This window comes from Crocuta crocuta, unplaced genomic scaffold, assembly GCF_008692635.1.
Source record: "Crocuta crocuta isolate KB4526 unplaced genomic scaffold, BGI_CrCroc_1.0 scaffold153, whole genome shotgun sequence".
NCBI lineage: Eukaryota > Metazoa > Chordata > Mammalia > Carnivora > Hyaenidae > Crocuta > Crocuta crocuta.
In genome coordinates, this window is record NW_027529525.1 from 1,292,814 (window position 1) to 1,311,755 (window position 18,942).

Genomic DNA, 18,942 nt, shown 5'->3' on the forward strand with positions numbered 1-18,942 from the left:
TCACGAATGCAACATACTTTGTTACCCTTCACATACTATTTAAACAGTCTTGCAGAGAGATTGTTTATAAAGATAGGTTTGGGGGGCATCGTGTTCAGCCTGCTACTGAGAACTATAACCATAGAATGTTTTTACGAAATAAACAGCTTCCTTTCCAGAGTTGTAGATACATACTTCTTCACTTGATGTTTTCCTGTTTGTTAAAAAAAAGTAAATGTGAAGTGCATACACTGAACGCCTTATATCATCAAGAAATTCATTTATAAAAAATATGCTAAGCTACCTGAATTTGGTTAGTTTTATAAATATCTAGTAGGAATAGTGTTCAGAGCAATTAGTATATTAATTTCAACAGTTAAAGGGAAGTGTTTCTTCCTCCCAAATAAGTTATTAGCAATGTCTCTAAGCATTTATTCATCATGACTAATACTATAAAGAACATAGCAGTGACACTTAAAATATACAGCAAAAGGGAGATGAATGAATAAATAATGTAGCAACATTTTACATGAACAAGAATAATTTGCTCAAAATTTCCCAAGAGGAATGGCAGATACCCTGAATAAAATTATCAAATCATATACAAGGTGCCAACACTGGCATTATACTCATCTCATAAAGAACTCATGGCAATGTGCCTAGCAGGTGAAATATTACATAAGCAGAATTCTGATACTGTTTTAGCCTATCATCAGGCACCAAAAATGGCTGGACACTGAATCAGTTAGAACTTAAGCCTTAAGTGCTGTCTCTAGGAGTTGAAGCTATATGATTCACTTGCTAGATTTAAGTTTTTTAAAAACTATTTTTAGAGTTATAGGTTCACAGCAATATTGAGCAGAAGATACATATACCATATACTCCCTAACTGGATGCATTGATCACTTCCCCCATTATCAACATTCTCCACCAGAGTGGAACATTTGCTGTAACTGATTAACCAAATTAATATATCATTATATTCAAAGTCCATAGTTTACATTAGGATTCACTCTTGGTGTTGGACATTCTATAGGATTGGTCATGTTTACAATAAGATGTATCCACCATTATGGTATCATGCAGAGTAGTTTTACTGTCCTAAAAATCCTATTTTATTAATGTTGAGTTTTAGAAGTTCTTTGTATGTTTTAGATAACAATTCTTTATTAGATATGTCTTTTGCAAATATATTCTCTCAGTCTCTGGCTTGTCTTTTCACTCTCTTGATGTTCTCTTTCGCCAAAGCAGAAAACTTTAATTTTAATGAGGTCCAGCTTTAATTCTTTCTTTCATGAATCACACCTTTGATATTGTATGTAAAGAGTCATAGCTAAACCCAAGGTCATCTAGATTTTCTCCTATATTATATTCTAGGATTTTTATAGTTTTGCATTTTATATTTATGAATATGATCCATTTTGAGTTAAATTTTGTGAAGGGTATAAAGTCTTTATTGAGATTTGGTTTTTTCTTCCTTTTTTTTGCATGTGGATATCTAGCTGTTCCAGCACTATTAGTTGAAAGACTATCTTTGCTCCATTGTATTGCCTTTGCTTCTTTGTCAAAGATTAGTTGACTATATTTATGGGGGTATATTTCTGGGCTCTTTATTCTGTTCCATTGATCTATTTGTCCATTCTTTTGCCAATACCTAACTGTCTGGATTACTGTAGCATTATAGTAAGTGTTGACGTCAGGTAGTTCTATGTCTTCCAACTTTGTTCTCCATTATTCTGTTGGCTATTCTGAGTCTTTTGCTTTTCCATATAAACTCTAGAATCAGTTTGTTGATGTCCATAAGATAACTTTCTGGGGTTTTACTTGGGATTGTGTGGCATCTATAGATCAAATTGGGAAGAAATGACACTTTGACAATATTGAGTTTTCTTATCAATGATCATGTACTATCTCTGCATTTATTTAGTATTTATTTGTTTCATCAGAGTTTTGTCATTTTCCTCATATAGATCTTGTACAAATCATGTTAGATTTATACTTAAGTATTTCTTTTTTTGAGTGCTAATGTAAATGATGTTGTGTTTTTAATTTTAAATTCTATTTGTTCCTTGCTAGTATTTAGGAAAGCGATTTGCTTTTGTACATCAACCTTGTATCCTGCAGCCTTGCTATAATCACTTATTACTTCTAGGAGTGTTTTGTCAATTCCCCCAGGTTTTCTATATTAACAATCATGTCATTTATAAACAAAGAAGCTTTATTTCTTTCTTTTCAATCTCTATACCTTTTATTTTCTTGTCTTGCCTTATTACTTTTGCTATAACTTCCAGTATCATATTTAAAAGGAGTGGTGAGAGAGACATTCTTGACTTATTCCTATCTCAGTGGGAAAACTTCCTCCTAGTTTTCCATCATTAAATATGTTAACTTTAGGCTTTTCTGTATTATTTATCATGTTGAGGAAGTTCCCCTCTATTCCTAGTTTAGTCAGAGTTTTATAATGAATGCGTGTTGGATTTTGTCAAATGTTTTTACTGCTTTTATTGATATAATCATGTAATTTATCATTTTTAGCCTGTTGATGGAATGCTTTGTACTAATTGATTTTGGAATGTTGATCCAGCCTTGCATATTTGAAATAAAGCTCACTTGGTTGTGGTGTATAATTTTTAAACATTGCTGGAGTAGATTTGCTAATATTTTATTAAGGATTTTTGCGTATTTGGTCATAAGAGCTATCGGTCTATAGTTTTCTTTTCTTTGTCTGCTATTGATATTAGGGTAATGCTAGCTTTATAGAATGAGTTAGGGAATATTCTCTCTGTATCTATTCTCTGAAAGAGACTGTAGACAATTGGTATAATATTTTCCTTAAATGTTTGGTAGAATTCAACAGTGACTTCATCTGGGCCTGATGCTTTCTTTTTTGGAAGGTTATTAATTATGGTTACTGATTAAACTTCTTTAATAGAGACAGGCCTATTTAGATTATCTATTTCTTGTGTGAGTTTTGGCAAATTTTCTCTTTCAAGGAATTGGGTCCATTTTATCTAGCTAATCAAATTTGTAGGCATACAGATACTCATAGTATTACTTTATTTTCTTTTTAGTGACCATGGCATCTTTAGTGATGTCCCCTCTTTCATTTCTGATATTAGCAATTTGTGTACTCTTTTTTTTCTTAATTACCTTGATGAGAGGCTTATCAATTTTATTGATCTTTTCAAAGAACAAGAGTTTGGCCCTTTGATTTTTTTCTCTATTGATTTACCATTTTTAACTTCACTGATTTCTGCTTTAATTTTTATTATTTCTTCTCTTTTGCTAATTTTTAAATTAGCCAATTAATTTCCTTTTCTTTTTCTAGTTTTCTAAGGCTGAAGCTTAAATAATTTCTTCTTTTTTAATCCATGCACTCAATGCTAGAAATCTAAGCACTGCTTTTATTGCATCCCACAATTTTTGATAAGCTGTGTTTTCATCTTCATTTAGTTCAGAAAGATTACTTTTAATCTTACCAGTACAATTTATTAAACTAATTAATAATCCAGTACTTTCAGCAATGAAAATCTACTTCTGGTATTCAGCAAAGCCTTAGTGTTGATTGAGATGTAACTAATAGGTTTGTGATAACCTTTTCTGGTGTTTAGGCTCTCTGCTTTAATGTTAGCTGACTACTGCTGGAGTTTAGACTCCTGATTAAAATAGCAGCTACCTACGGCTGTATGTTAACCTACATAAACATATTACCGCAGTGTCTGTGCTGAGATATTTTAATATAAATTGAAACACCATTATATTCCATTTTTAATATTTCAGAATATACCCTTAAATCTAGGTCAATTCAGGAAATGAAGAGAAATGAGGTCAGTACTTCAAAGACTGTAAACCTTCTGAGAATGGTCATCATATCTCAACAAAGTGAAATGATGACTTGTGGCCATGCAATGCATCTTAGAGAAGAAACCACCAATTTTTGCTTATCACTCTCCCTCTAATCTTCGATGCTTATGTAAATTTCTGCCCTTTTATAGCTATTTGACAATAAATCATGAAAGATAATTCTATATAATGTCTGTAAATCTATAGTTATAGAGAAGGAAAATAGTAGCTAAAGGTACATCTCAGAAGTAACATTGCTGCAAGACTGTTAAGAAAGGCTTGCTCATATCTATCACCTCCTTGGCCTCTAGAGGCAGAAAGATGAAGAGATACTAATCTTGTACACAATAGGCTCATAATCCATTAGGAACAATGGTAATAAAACAGGCAAACAAACTTATATTGGATACTATTGTTAGTGAAATTAAGACTTTATCATTGAAATAAGAATTTAATTCAAAGCAAAAGGGAAAGCAAAGATAGCAAGGATTTGGATTAAAAATCAAGAATGAAACCGGTGCAGCCTTTCTGGAAAACAGTGTAGAGTTTCCTCAAAAAATTAACAATAGAACTCCCCCATGACCCAGAAATAGCACTGCTAGGAATTTACCCAAGGGATACAGGAGTGCTGATGCACAGGGGCACATGTACCCCAATGTACATAACAGCACTTTCAATAATAGCCAAATCATGGAAAGAGCCTAAATGTCCATCAACTGACAAATGGATCAAGAAGATATGGTTTATCTATACAATGGAATACTACATGGCAATGAGAAAGAATGAAATCTGGCCATGTGTAGCAACATGGATGGACCTTGAGGGTGTTATGCTGAGTGAAATAAGTCAGGCAGAGTAGGACAGATATCATTGTTTTCACTTACAGGTGGATTAGGAGAAACTTAACGGAGGACTATGGGGGAGAACAAGGGGAAAAATAGTTGGGGAAAGGGAGGGAGGCAAACCATGAGAGACTCTTGAGTACTAAGAAAAACTGAGGGCAGATGGGGGTGGGAAAGAGGGGATGAGGGGTGATGGGCATGGAGGAAGTCACTTGTTGGGATGAGTACTGGGTTTTATATGGAAACCAACTTGACAATAAACTATGAAAGAAAAAAAAAAATCAAGAATGAGACGGGTTGCCAGAAGTTTATCTCTTGAATAGTCATTTACTGAGTGCCTACTATTATATTTATTTGATTCTAAAATGTCAGATAATCTGCTTGCTTAATATCTGCCTTTTAAGGGAGAAAAAAACTTCTATGTTAAATATGCATATCAGTTGCAAGGGGCATTTCCAGAAATGTAAAAATATGAACATGCTCGTTTTATGACACGTGCCAAGCACTTTGCTAGGACAGTGGGTTCAAAGTGGGTCTAATAGTCACGGACTTAGCATCACAGAGATTCACCTAGTGGAGTCACACATACATTACGCAAATAAATACATAGAATATAATTACAAATTTAACTTGCAAGAAATATGGATACATTCTTCAGGTGTATATGTACTAAAAATCTGATTTACAAAAGTTGAAATACAGCATTTCTCTAAATCTGAGTTTTAGTCTTTATTTTTTAACGAGTACTATAAGGTCATTGAGCTATGAGAACTACCCTCTCATCTCCTTTCTCCGTGTATCTCAGAGCAACTTTTGAATCTCTGCTAGAGTTTGCAATTCTGCCTCTCATTCTTCCAGATAACTTCTCCACCATTTTGGCACCGCATCTAAATCTTCAGTCAGAACTAGCTTCATGGATACAGATTTATACATATTTAAGTACATTAAGACTCTCATAACATCTCAAGTTTACTCAAAACTTCTGGCTGAAAATTTTTAGAGTCATGTTGAAGATACTGTAAAGAGTACACTTGTCTTTACCTGCCAAACAAGCTTGGCCAGGTGATGTCAATTATTTTACAACATATTCAGTTAATCAATATGCATTAAGTATCACTTACTATAGTTAAGTATATGTATTATGTACATAAGTATTATGCTGAGACTGGAGGGATACAATTACTACATGTTTTCTACCTTCAAAGAGGCTCAAATCTAGTTGAGGAGAAAAATAATACCCTTCTATGAGTATAAAGTCAGTCAATAAATACCATTTATCCAGAACAGCCCTTGGTTATGTGGAGGGCTGCAAATTGGATAACAACAACAAAAATAAGAAAAAACAAAATCTAACAAACAAACAAAAAATACCTTTTGAGAACCTAATAGTAAAATCAGTCCTCCTAATAGCTTGGTAATTGTTGGATATTATTTAACTCTCATCTGCTAGCATATTGAAAACCCTGCTGTTTGCTTGGACCCAATAAACTGCAAAAAATTAGTATCACCCCAATCTTCCTTTAGCTAGCCATCTTTGAAAGCATTAGATTATTACTGTATATTGAAGGAATATTTCATCTTACATAAGCAGAATGTTTTATTCTATCTTTGCCATTTCTTAAAATCAAAGCAACCTAGAAAAAGTTATTCCCACAAACTCATTACTTATTGCTAACTTGACATATTCAGCTTGATCATCTGGTATAATGAATATATTCTTGAAACTAAATTGATTATCTTGACACTTGCTCTTGGCACAATGAAAAGAAAGCTTATAGCTTCAAATATAAGGTCTACATATTACCACATTATAAGGTTAGGATGCCAGGGGAACTAGGAAAGTCTTTAAAAAATCAAAGACATTTTGTTATTTCGTTGGTAAAATGATGAATTTAAGAAAATCTGAATATAGGAGGCCTGGGTGTAAAGAGTATCTGAAATGCAGATCCTAAATATGATGCCTTTTTCAATATCTTACACCTAAACAAACCATGTGAGAGCATGGGCATATTTAATTTTTCAAGGATTGCAATCTCAGATATACTGCATCCTTGCTATGACATTTTCAAAACAAAATCTCATAAAAACTGTAAAAGCATGAGGCCGGCAACATCAGTGGAAAATTTTAGGTGAGTGTGAGTATAACGACACTTACAGACTGATTAGTGTGAAAAGCTCATGGTGGCAAGAACAAGAAAACCCACCACAAGCGTCACATGGAGTTCATGAAACAGAAAATGCTTTGGGCACAAGCCTGAGATTATACTGTGCATTAGCCATTATTGTTAGCAATACTTTTACTTACTTTTTTAAATGCACATGACTAAAAGTACACTAATAAATACATGCATTTTACACATGCCAAAATGTTGGTTTTGCTTCTCCAAGACCAGGTAATGGCGATACCTGACCAGATTCGTGCACATACTGTGAGTGGTACTGAGAGCCACTCAGGGAACCCCGGTGTGAACGTCAAAGCAAAGACGGTTCAGTAGAGAGGTCTGGTCAGCACATTTCCCAGGGAGACTGGTAAGCTCCCCATTTGTCTTCCACCCATTTCAGCACCAGATGATACTAAAACCTCGCCACCCAGCAGGATGAACTCGCCTTTCAACCTCTGCTACTTTCCTTATTGTTGTTGAGAAGGGCACACAGGCAATGGAAAACAGTGATTAGCACATATTCCTGCTCAGCCTTCACATAATTAGGCTTTAGTTGTGTACGCTGTGATAAAGCATAACTTGAACTTAAACTCCTGGGGATTCATTTTTAGAAAAATGGAGATGGAAACATTAAGAAAGTCAGGACCCATGCGACTCTCCTCCCGATTGCCATGAAAAGCAGGAGTCATGGACAAACAAAGCTATTTTTGTTCTCAAATTATCCTCTGAGCATTTGTCTTACTGAACCCCACAATTTGTCTTGATCTCATCACTTTTGGGGAGGTTGAAATCCCATGTTTAGCCACTCATCATCTCTAATCTCTCTCTTTCCTCTGCCTCTATGTCTTCATTTTCAAACACACATAGCTCTTTTCTGGCACAAATTACTGTTCTCGGGATCTCACTGCCCTCTCCAGCAGGCACTGTTTTTCACTTTCTTTGACCAAAACGACCTCTGCATACTTTCTCCCTTTCTTTACAGCCTACTCTCATCTTCAATTTTTGCAAACTAGCTTGTAGTCCCGCCCACCACCCCCACCCAATGCTGTTTCTTACGTTAACAATGATCACGCTCCCTCATTCTGTTTTATCTCTATACCACTGTCCTCTGAAGGTTTCTTGACCCAGCTTTGTCACTTGCCTTCTACAACCTGATGCCATCCATGATATTTTTTTCTTTTTCTGATTCTTCTGTCTTATTTTTTACCTATTGCTTGAAAGTTTTCATTCTTCTACCTTCAAGCTATAACCATTATCCAGGGCACAGTCTTTGCTTCTCTGATCTTTTTCCTTTTTAAACCTGGAGATTTTAAGTGGTATTCCTCAGTCTAAAGTACCTTTGACACTGCCACTGAAGGTTCAAGAACAACTGGAAGGGTGGACAGCCAGTGCCTCCCACCGCTTCAAATGGAATAGATCTGCTTTTATCTGTTTTACTTGGGCCTTATTCTTTCTTTTGGAGACCTTATTTGTATTTATCAGTGTACTGATGTAATTTGAATATTACATACATTCATTATGTAATATGAAAATTACATCAAATTTGATGTAATTTTATGGTTTTGAAAATTACATCAAAACCGTAAAACTTGGATCCAGTTTCTTGTTTTACCACTCTCTATATGACTGTCTACAAGTATTTCAAAGCATCAGTGCTTTTCTTACATCCAGATCTGTAGCATTCCTTCCATCTGGAACACTCTCCTGCCCTATTCCTCAGCACCTTCCAAACTCCTACTGGTATTTTGGTCTGCTGCTGCTTTTTTTCTTTTTTCCAAGTAGCCTCCACATCCAGTGTGGAGCCCAACGTGGGGCTTAAACTCTCGACTCTGAGATCAAGACTTGAGCTGATATCAAAAGCCAGATACTTAACTGCTTAACTGACTGAGCCACCCAGGTGCCCTGATATGTTGGTCTTCTATGTCACTTCTTCCAAGAAGACTTCTATGAACCCCACATCTGGGTTGGGTGTTCTGCTAATGTGGAACCACTGCATTCTGTACCAATCTCTTAACACAGTGCTTATTTCATTGTGTTGTCTGTCTATATTCCCTACTAACGTGGAAGCCCACTGAGGACAGAATATATTATTCATGCCTGTAGCATAGCACTTGGCATGTAATAAGTTTGAAAATCCAGTGCCGCCTGGGTGGCTCAGTTGCTTAAGCGTCCGACTTCGGCTCAGATCATGATCTCATGGTTCATGGGTTTGAGCCCTGCTTTGGATTCTGTGCTGGCAGCTCAGAGCCTGGAGCCTGTTTCAGATTCTATGTCTCCCTCTCTCTCTGCCCTCCCCCACTCATGCTCTGTCTCTGTCTCAAAAATAAATAAACTATAAAAAATAAAAGAAAGAAAATCCAGGCAGAGATAATTATATATCCCTAGTACCTAGCATCGTGCTTGGCATGTAATAGATTTAAAGATTCACACAGATAATTATACATCCCAGCAAGGAGATCCAAATTAGGTGACACTGCTCTCTAAAGAGAAACGAAAGGGCATGTATCCATGTTATCCTTTATTCTGATCCAACTATTCTTCTCATGTGCCACCTTCCTGAGTATCCCTGACACCTCCTTCATCTGCTTCTGGATCTTGTGCACAACACCCTTGCTATTTGCTTTTAACGGGAAAGCTACTTTATATTTCCACTCTGATTTTTCTTATCTGGGACAGAGGTAGAAAGAGATCTCTAAAGACCGGGAAAAATTTGAAGTACTAAAAATCATGCTATTTTTCAACACTGTATCATTACATTATTCTTAATAAAATCATAACATGATACTATTTTGGCCTAGTTTCAACAATTCTGATGTAGTCCAATGGTAAATAAAGATAATAATTCTTCAAAGGATTTTAGGCCATATCTAAGCAGTTTATAAGAAGACCATTGGTGGTTGATGTAGAGGTTCTAACAGCCTTGTAAATAATATACCGGTTCAAATATTTGTTGTACAAAAATGTACATATAAATGCAGCAAAAAACCCTAAAAGTAAATCAAAGACAGGAATAATGTAATGCCCATAGATACTCCACAAACACAGCCTTACAGAAATTCCAAACTGCTGGCATACTAAAACTGGAAAATACAATAGGTACAGTCCCATCTTCAATCCTAAACTGTAGCATCACCTTTGGCAGGCAAGGCCTGAGCACCTCCACTGTTAATGTTGTACAGTCCAAAAAGCAAAATTACATTTTAATTCGGTGAGTTTCACTTTTTTTTTTTTAATAATGAGAACTCAAGTATCAGATGAGTAGCTGATGAGACGGCTTTTAAAATCCTGTTACCCTCTGACAGTCTGATCAGGGATTTAGATCCTGAATCCATGTAAGGCACTTGATCTTCAATGTAAGTTCCTCATATATTTTTTTTTAAACAATAGCAATTTGTAAAAAGAAAAGCCCCACAGCTACTAGGGGAAACGTTACTTACGAGTATTGGGTCAGCAGTTCCAAATCATTATGCATGTTGATTGGATAGGCTTCACTGAGTTCAAACAACTTCTCTAGGGCCTCATAGATGAAGATGATGCAAATAAGAGAAGCAAAAGCTTCTTCAGTGAACCGGGTGATGTAGCAGACAAGGGAGCTCGCGTCAGTGGCCACAAGTATGATACACAGGGTTGCCGTCCAAAGTCCAATACTAGCCCTTAAAGATAGGTATGACAGCCCATATTCTCTAGAAGGAGGAAAGAACAGAAGAAATAGGTTCATTTAACAGCTCACCATAATTTATGTAGATAGGAATAAGCGTAATTCAAGAAGTGACAGTAAATAACCTTTACATCCCAGGAGTATCTAAACTCAAGACTTTTGTCAAAAGGGAACATCTAAGGGAACAAAACCAAAACGGATTTCTCATGCTTAGAAGAGAACATCATTTTTTATACATTTTGTATAGCAAATTGCACACATCTTTTACTTTTCCTTTGTTTCCATGGACAGACAAAAATGGCAAACTGAATCAAATCCGCCACATCCACCTCTCCCAGCAGACCCCAAACATGATGTTGGGAGAAATATAAATACAGCAAAGACATAGAAAGGGGCTAAGGGCCAAAAGTATTTAACACTTACTTGCAAAATTTAAACAAAATCTTTTCAAACACCAAAACTGGTCCTGTACTGCCTAAAATGGTAAGAGGCTGTCCACCAAAGAGAGAATAGGCTATCCCAGTCATAGATGCTCCAAAGAGAGATTCGATTGCACTCTGTGTGGAGATATAAATAATTCCATTATCTAAGCTGCACCGGCAACCATTATAACTAGGGAGTACATGTTTAAAATACATGAGGATACTCCTTTTCCTTTGCTATGGAAAACCTAGTGACCTTGGGCAGGATGTGGACTAAGGGGATAAGAAAAGGGATAAACAGTCAGTCAGGAGAATATGAATGGTACTGGATGGGGATGTGTTCCCTCCACATACCTTATCCTGCTTTTCTTTAGACTACTAAAAGTTTACGTATATTCACGGTCAGTGTCAAGACAGAAGCATGGCCTGTGTAAGTGGGAAATGGATTCCTTGTGTCCATCTCTCTCCTTGTGAGAATAGAAGCCAAAAGCTACTGGAGGACCGGCTGGGGGGTGGAGAGGGGTCAGGGATGAGAGCAGAACCTTGTGTAAGACTAAGAATGACAGTTCTGAGACATTCCACTTCCAGATTACCAGTTCTACGAGCCACCTAGGAAACCCCTATGAAGTTTACCTGTAAGGCCACACATGAAATCTCTCCTCATAAAGGACTGTGAAACTAAATGTTCACTTATCTAACTATCATTCTTAAAAGCCGGTAAGATTTTAAATTTCCAGGTAAAGCATAATACATACTATACGGCCTTCCGTTGCTTCTCCCAGCAGTCCTCCGAATGTGATGACAGGAGACATACACGCGCAGTAGAGAAATAGAAAAGATGCTAAGCACTGCAGGCTGAAAGCATCTCTGAAGTCACTCCAGAAGTATGGAGCTTTTCTTTTGATATCTAAAATAAGTCCCCCAAAAATCCTAAGATGGGGGGAAACACAAGAGTGAAATCCAAATATAAAAACACACACCCACAAACCAAAATCCTCATTTCCTTTGTTGCCAGGTCACAGTATACGTTTTCCATCAGTGGAGATGAGACCCATTTTAACCTGCTACATTGTATTACCATGATCTACAGAGATGGCTTTGTACTACTGTTTCTCTTCAATTCCTAACTAATTATGCCAGCAACCAGGAAACCCCACGTTCTCTCAGACAAGGTTTAGAGCTGTCCATCAAATAAAATTCAAATAATGAGATTTAAGGATTACTCTAATCTCTGTACCATTTCTATATCAATCTACCCCTCCTAAGCTCAGGGCTACTACCCTTAATCATTGGCAGTATTTTCTAATTGTTTACATTTCATTTCATTTGCCAGAAAGTGAAATTTGGGAGGATAAAGTGGCTTTTGTATTTGGCAATGGTAAACATCACCCTAGAGAGAAGAAGTGGTGTTTAATAATGGCTCCAGTTACCTACTTTCTCTGCCAAAATATTCCTCACCACGTATTGTTTAAAGCAGGCATCTAAGTGGCCTTATGGATGACAGTAATACCTAGCAAAGACAGATAGATTCCATAGTTGTTTTCATTTTTAGGACATTAGGAAGGGGATCTTATAGTAACCAACCTAGACAAATGTAATTTTGATCCATTATTGTCTCAACATATCCCAACATCCATGATTCGCAAGACAATAATGGCCTTACTTGGTATAAATTCACTTATTCTAAATATATCCAAAAACCACACCGAAACACTTCAAAGAGGATTTAGAGGGTGGAATGGAGGAGAATAGCTTTAAGTTGTTAAATGCTCCCTAAAATGTGAGGTCTAAAATATTTTTAATCTACTAGGAATGAGAGTATTAAGGAACAGGTATTCTCATTCTTTTAACATTTAATAATAATATGTGGATTTAACACTTGGTTACTGAAAGCTCTTTGTGCTCCATGGAAAAAAGATGTCATATTAAAATGAATAAGACTATGATTAAGTTCCTACACGGAGGTTTAAAAAAACCCTATTATGTTCCACTCTACTGCCAGTATATGCTGGATATATTTGGATTATGCAAAAATATTAAATTTTCATTATTTATTTTCTAGATAGAAATATCCACAGACAATCTAAGAACTGCCTCAAAAATCATTGTCCTCTTGAGATGCTAATTCTGGTTTGCCTTGAAAAACATATATCTTCAGAATAACTGGAAATTTGACTCTTATTTTTAATCACCCTGATCTGGCTGACATAAACACAATAGTAACTGTTAGTGACTATCTCACTATTACCTAAGTGAGAGAATCCCTATGTTTTCCCACTGACTGCTTCCATCAGAGGCATATGGACTAGAAGAAAGTAAGAAGGATGAAATTACAATTGAAAAAAAGGACTCAAAGAAGCTTATAGAGAACCCATGAAACTCATACACACAAAGATCATCTTAGAGTCCCCTATGTGTGTTTGATAAACATGTGCATATTGTTTAATATGGGGAGGATCGTTTCTGAATGATTTGTTAACTTATCAAAGTCACAATTCAAAATAGATTTAATCCAGTATTTATTCATTTATCATTTATATCCCACCAAATCGGCAAAATATTTTGAGTTGGTTATGAACTATTGCTTAGCAGTTAATACTTAGAAATTTGATAGCACTTTCTATTAGACCACTGTTTTCTAATTAATTACTTATTAGGGCATAAAATAGTCTCAATAGCCATTATATTACTGTGTAATAAATGTGCTTTTAGCAGCAAAAAGCTAAATCCGGAAGTGGGAGGTCACTGCAGAGAACAGTACAAGGGCAGCCCAGATGTACACCAGCAACTCTCGGACAGCAGATGAGTAATGGATACTTCAAGTCATGTCAGCAACAGAATCTGTGGAAGAACTCTGGAGAAGCGAAGATACCGGATATTGGTGACCTGGGAGGATTTAGGAAGCAGTAAGGAAAAGTGAACTTCGAAAAAAATCTAAGCTATGTGGCATATTACACCCGAGAGAGAGAGAGAGAGAGAGTGAGAGAGACCACCAAAAATAAAAAGACAGCATTTGAAAATATGAAAGCAAACAGAAGGAGTAACCATGCTTCCAGTATAGGGAGAAGGAAAATATTGTTTGAATCATCTCAAATTATGTATGGAGGCTGAGGAAGACGTTAAAGGACATTTCCTCAGAGACAAAACATAGATAAAGGGAAAGGACAGAGGAGAATTAAAATGTACAGAGTTGTCAGAAACTCGAAAGTCAGCTTAGAGGACAGAGCGAAAGCAGTCCAGGAAATGGCCTTGACAGGAAGGGGTACCAATCCTGTAAACCCTTTGCCCTTGCCTTCAATTATAATGGAGGCTGTGTGCACATATTCCCTGAAGACAGACCCTCCCAAGGTTTTCTGATTTTTCTGCTCACACATTACTTGGAGAGAGACAAGCTGTCAAAAAACGATAAAGAACCATTTTAAGAAATAAATTGAAGCTTTCATCTCTTCAAAGATGTGTGATTAGAAAAATAAGTCATATAGCTCTTTCAAATTACAACCATAAAAATAAAAAATACTATTATATACATCCTACTTGCATGTAGTGAGATAGGTTCTATAAGACTGAGTTCTTGGTATTTATTTTTATTTCCATCTGAACTTGAAGCTTTCAACAGACCCTTTTAGAAGGGGCCACTGACAGTTTTCTTATTCGTTCTACAAATCTGTGAACACATTTTATGCACAGCAAAATGAAAGACTAGGTAAGATAAAATGGAACGATGTATCCACTGTGCTGGTTCAATAGTAACAAAAGTGATTAGTAAATACCGGGAAATCAAATTACTTGGCATTACATAGGTGTTCAGGTAATAGGTATTCAAATAAACAGATACTCAAACAGATATTTATTAACAGGTATTCAAAGCATAAAAACAAATTACATCTCAAAACAGCAATTCCTGACACAAAGAACAGCGTCATCTGATCTTTGAGGTCCCAGACAAGTACTTTTCACTGACCTTCCAGTTCGCTGGAGTTCAGGTCCACTGTGTCCTCCATGGGGCTCTGCTTCTCCATGAGCTGCTGTTCCGTTTGGTACAGCAGGAATCTTCCTCTTCTCCTGCAGGAAGTTTTTTGTTTTGGTTTTTTAATTTCAGGTGCTAGTTGTAAATAACAAAAACAATTTTTTTCCCTTGAGGCAATGTGCAGACTGGCCAAGAACCCAGGCTCTGTTACTTATTGGCTGCATGAAGTCTAAGTTATCTAAGTCTCCTAAAGCTTCAGTTTCCTCCCATATTCACGAGTGGTAGTAACAATACCTAGCAGTGTGGTTAAGAAAATTAAATGAAGTGATGGACATTTACTCAGTCTTTCAACTAAACTTTATTGGTGCCTGGTCTGCCATTCGCTGTTATGGATGCTAGAAATCCAATGGTAAGCGAGAAAAAGCATTCTTTTAGTGGAGACCAACAACGAGTCTCTAATGTCAGGTACACATTCAGCTATGAAGAAAAATGAAGGAAAGGAAGGGGATGAAGAGAGAACCAGGGTTGGCTAAGTTAGAATGAGGAGACACTAGTTATGGTGGTGTTGTATGCCTGGAATAGTTCAGCTGCTCAATCAACTTAAACTATTATCATTAGCTATGTTTAAGGCATTTCCCTCTGTTATTATGGCAGATAGCTTCCTACCTAAGGAATGATTTACAATATGGTTCTCTCTGACTCACAGAGATTCCAAAGACTCTGACCAAAGGAGATTTCTCATTCAGTCATTGACAATTTAACTAAGGCTTATGGAAGTGCTGTCTTATTGCAAACCTGTTCCACCCACTTTTGTCAGTGACAGAGATCTTTAAATTTCAGAAAATCCTACCTATTGGTTATCTTAGAGCATGCCAATGTGTTCAACAGGGCTAAAAAGTATCATAAAAATTTTTTAAGTGGTGCAATTAAAATAATTACTTCACTGTCATTCCCAAATAGTGTAAACATGTGAACATGCGAATTATCAAATGATCTTACGTATAATAGGATGTTTAGATAAAATGGTACAGGTTTAAAACAGGAGAAAAATCAGTTTGGAAATGCACAAAATAGAGAAAAGTTCATCGCTTAATTTTTATTTTTTTTTATAATTTCCCAGGTATATGAATAGGTACACTGAACTATAAAATTCAAAGATAAAAGAGAGGATGTCTGCCTTTACACATAGTTATTATATACATTAAAGGGCTTTAAGGGTGGCCTCAGTACCTAAAGACCCAATAGTCACCCAGGGAAACACTTCTTAGCTTCCACAAATCTCAGAAAGCAAGTAATATTATTTGGTTTTTCTGGGTAATTATCCATTACGGGCTATGTTTCATTGTCTTACAGTGGAAAAAGCTATACATAGATAAGGCAAATGATAAACCACAAAAGATATTAGCCATTCTAAAGTCCCTGTTTCATCAGGGAGTGTTCATCTTATAGTAAGGGGGAAAGGTGTGTGAAAAGAGATGTATGAACAGTACCGATGAATATTCTGAGGAAAATATAGGAAATATCTTTTTGTTCAGAAACACAGGTATTTTGTTATTTTAAAACAAATCAATGAGTGTATATACATTTGACTACTCAAATTATGCAATTTATTAATTCAACCAACAGATACTTATTGAGAGCCAATTTGTGTCAGGTACTCAACCCCACCACTAAGACACCAGTGGACAAATCAGGTCTGTGGAGCTCACATTCTAATGGGGAACACAACAAATAAACACATAAGTAAATTAATTCTACAGTGCATTAGAAAGATTATGTAAAAATGAAAATTTAGAGCAGAGTTAAGAGGGAGATCTGAGGTATGGGGTGGATGCGTATGGAGGAAGGAGTGGCAATTATAAACCAAGTGGGCAGGTAGGATCAGTGAGAAAGTGGCATTTGAGAAAAACCTGAGGGAGTTGAGAATAAGCCATGAGAATAAGTGGGGGATATCCAGGCAGAAAGAACAGCCAGTGAGACGGTGTCAAGGCAGGGGTAGGGCTGTAGGGTTTGAAGAACAAGGAGCTAAGAAGCTAACATGGCTGGAAAAGAGTTAGCAAGGAAGAAAGTGGTAGGAGTTTACTTTGCAGAAGCAAAGGGGAGCCAGATTGTATAGGTTCAATAGACCATTATACCTATTTGTCCTTTATTCTCAGTGAATTGAGGAACTGTTTTAGGGTTTTGAGGAAAGGAGTAGCGTGATCTCACTTGGAGTCACTCTGGCTGCTATGCTGAGAACAGATTTTGGGGGCCAAGGACAGGAACAAGAAGACTTGGTTAAAAATTTAAAAGAACTATTTCAATAATCCAGGAGAAAAATGATGGTAGCTTGAACTAGGATGGCAGCAGAGATAACAATGAGAAATGGTATAATTCTGGATAAATATTAAAGGCAAGGCCAAAAGTATTTCCTGGAAGAATGGAAATCTAAGAGAACAATTTAAAAAGTAAGTGTTTTTGGCTTGATCAACTATAAGTATGGAGTTAAGACCTACCAACAGAGGAAGGTGAAGATGGAACAGACTTTGAGAAAAGATCAGAGTTTCTTGTATACTTGAGGAAGCATTACATTGCCTTTTCTAATATAAATGCAAGACGAATACAGATATAGAAATGAGACAATCTACAATCCAGTTCAAACTTTGGATATATCAAGTTTTAGATATCTATAAGACATTCAAATGGAGACATAGGCATTTGCGTAAATAAATCTCAAGTTCAAGGAAAACAATAAATTTGGGAGAGCATTTAAAGCTGTAACATTGGATGCTATTACCAAGTGAATGGGTGTGGGTAGAAAAGAGAAGATGAGCAAAGACTGAGCCCTGCATCATCTTCACATAAAGAAATCAGGGGAAAAAAGAAGAAACCAGCACAGAAGTCTGAGAAGGAGTGAACAGCGACCTAAGAGGAAAACCAAGAGCGTAGGTGTCTTGGGAACCAAAGAGAGTACAGAGAAAGGGGAGTCATTACCTCTGTCAAATCCGGTTGTTTGGCAGGCTACATAGAATGCAGACTAAGAACTGACTATGGGATTGAACATTGTAGAGATCCTTGGTGACCTTCATGTATGTAATTTCAATGAAATGATGGGGGCAAAAGCCTTACTGAAGAGAGTTTGAGAGAGACTTGGAGAAGAGGAATTGAAGGCAGGTAGTTCAGAGAATCCTTATGCCATTTGGTTGCAGAGGGGGAAAAATGAATGGATGATGAGTAGCTGATGGTGAGAGAGGTATTGAGAGTTTTTTTTTAAGACTTGCAAATTAATAAGGTTTTATGCTAACAAGAATGATATAATAGAGAACAAAAGAATTGATGATATAGGAGAGAAAGAAAATTGGTGGTGTAATGTCTTTGAGTAGGTTTGAACAGATGGGATCTAGTNTCTGGAGGGGAACCCCAAAACACACAGGGAGCTGGGAGGCCGGGAGCGAGGTCACTCTCTACATCTGGGCTTCTGAGTAGCCACCTCGAAGCTCCACTTTCCAGAGGAGTTCGATGTTGCAAATACTACCTCCCCGCCTCTGCTGCCTCCCTGCCCCAGACGCCCTCTCTTTCTCTCTCTCTCTCTTTCTCTCTCTCTCTCTCTCTCTTTTTCTCTTTCTCTTTCTCTCTCTCTCTCGGAAGGCAGAGTATGTGGGTGCAGATGCCCACAGGCAGATAGATGTGGTGGTGAGAGTCTATGGAAGTTCCCTTTAAATCATTTCACATTTCTCAGGGAAGTAGGAAGGAAATCTGAAAGTGAGGGTAAGAGGATGTGTTGAAGATTTGAGGAGAGAAAACAGGTGTGAAATAGTCATCTAGAGAGAATTATTGGATCAGGGGAGATAGGATGATGAACTTGCAACATTAAGGGCCCACTTGAGGTATATGGTCATGAACTAACGAGATCAGTCAGTGTAGCTGTTTTCCTTCAGCTACATTCAATCATATCAATGCAGGTACAGATTAAAGAGCTGGACTCACACAGGGTTGTGGTTTTAACAAGCAAGTAATTGGCATGAGAGAAAAGCAAAGAAGTTTATGGTATACACAAGGGAGTGATTAAAATGATGGACACAAAGTACTA

General features: G+C 36.7%; 1 protein-coding gene across 2 annotated transcripts in view; it reads right to left on the reverse strand.

Moving 5' to 3' along the window:
- SLC4A10 (solute carrier family 4 member 10) overlaps positions 1-18,942 on the reverse strand; it is a 203,480-nt gene that overhangs the window by 67,333 nt on the left and 117,205 nt on the right. For both annotated transcript variants that reach the window (XM_077760991.1, XM_077760992.1), the window contains 4 exons: positions 14,868-14,968; positions 11,662-11,836; positions 10,908-11,041; positions 10,264-10,509 (listed from right to left, as the gene is read on the reverse strand). In XM_077760991.1, the coding sequence (XP_077617117.1) occupies positions 10,264-10,509; positions 10,908-11,041; positions 11,662-11,836; positions 14,868-14,968 (656 nt within the window). The remainder of the gene's footprint in view (positions 1-10,263; positions 10,510-10,907; positions 11,042-11,661; positions 11,837-14,867; positions 14,969-18,942) is intronic.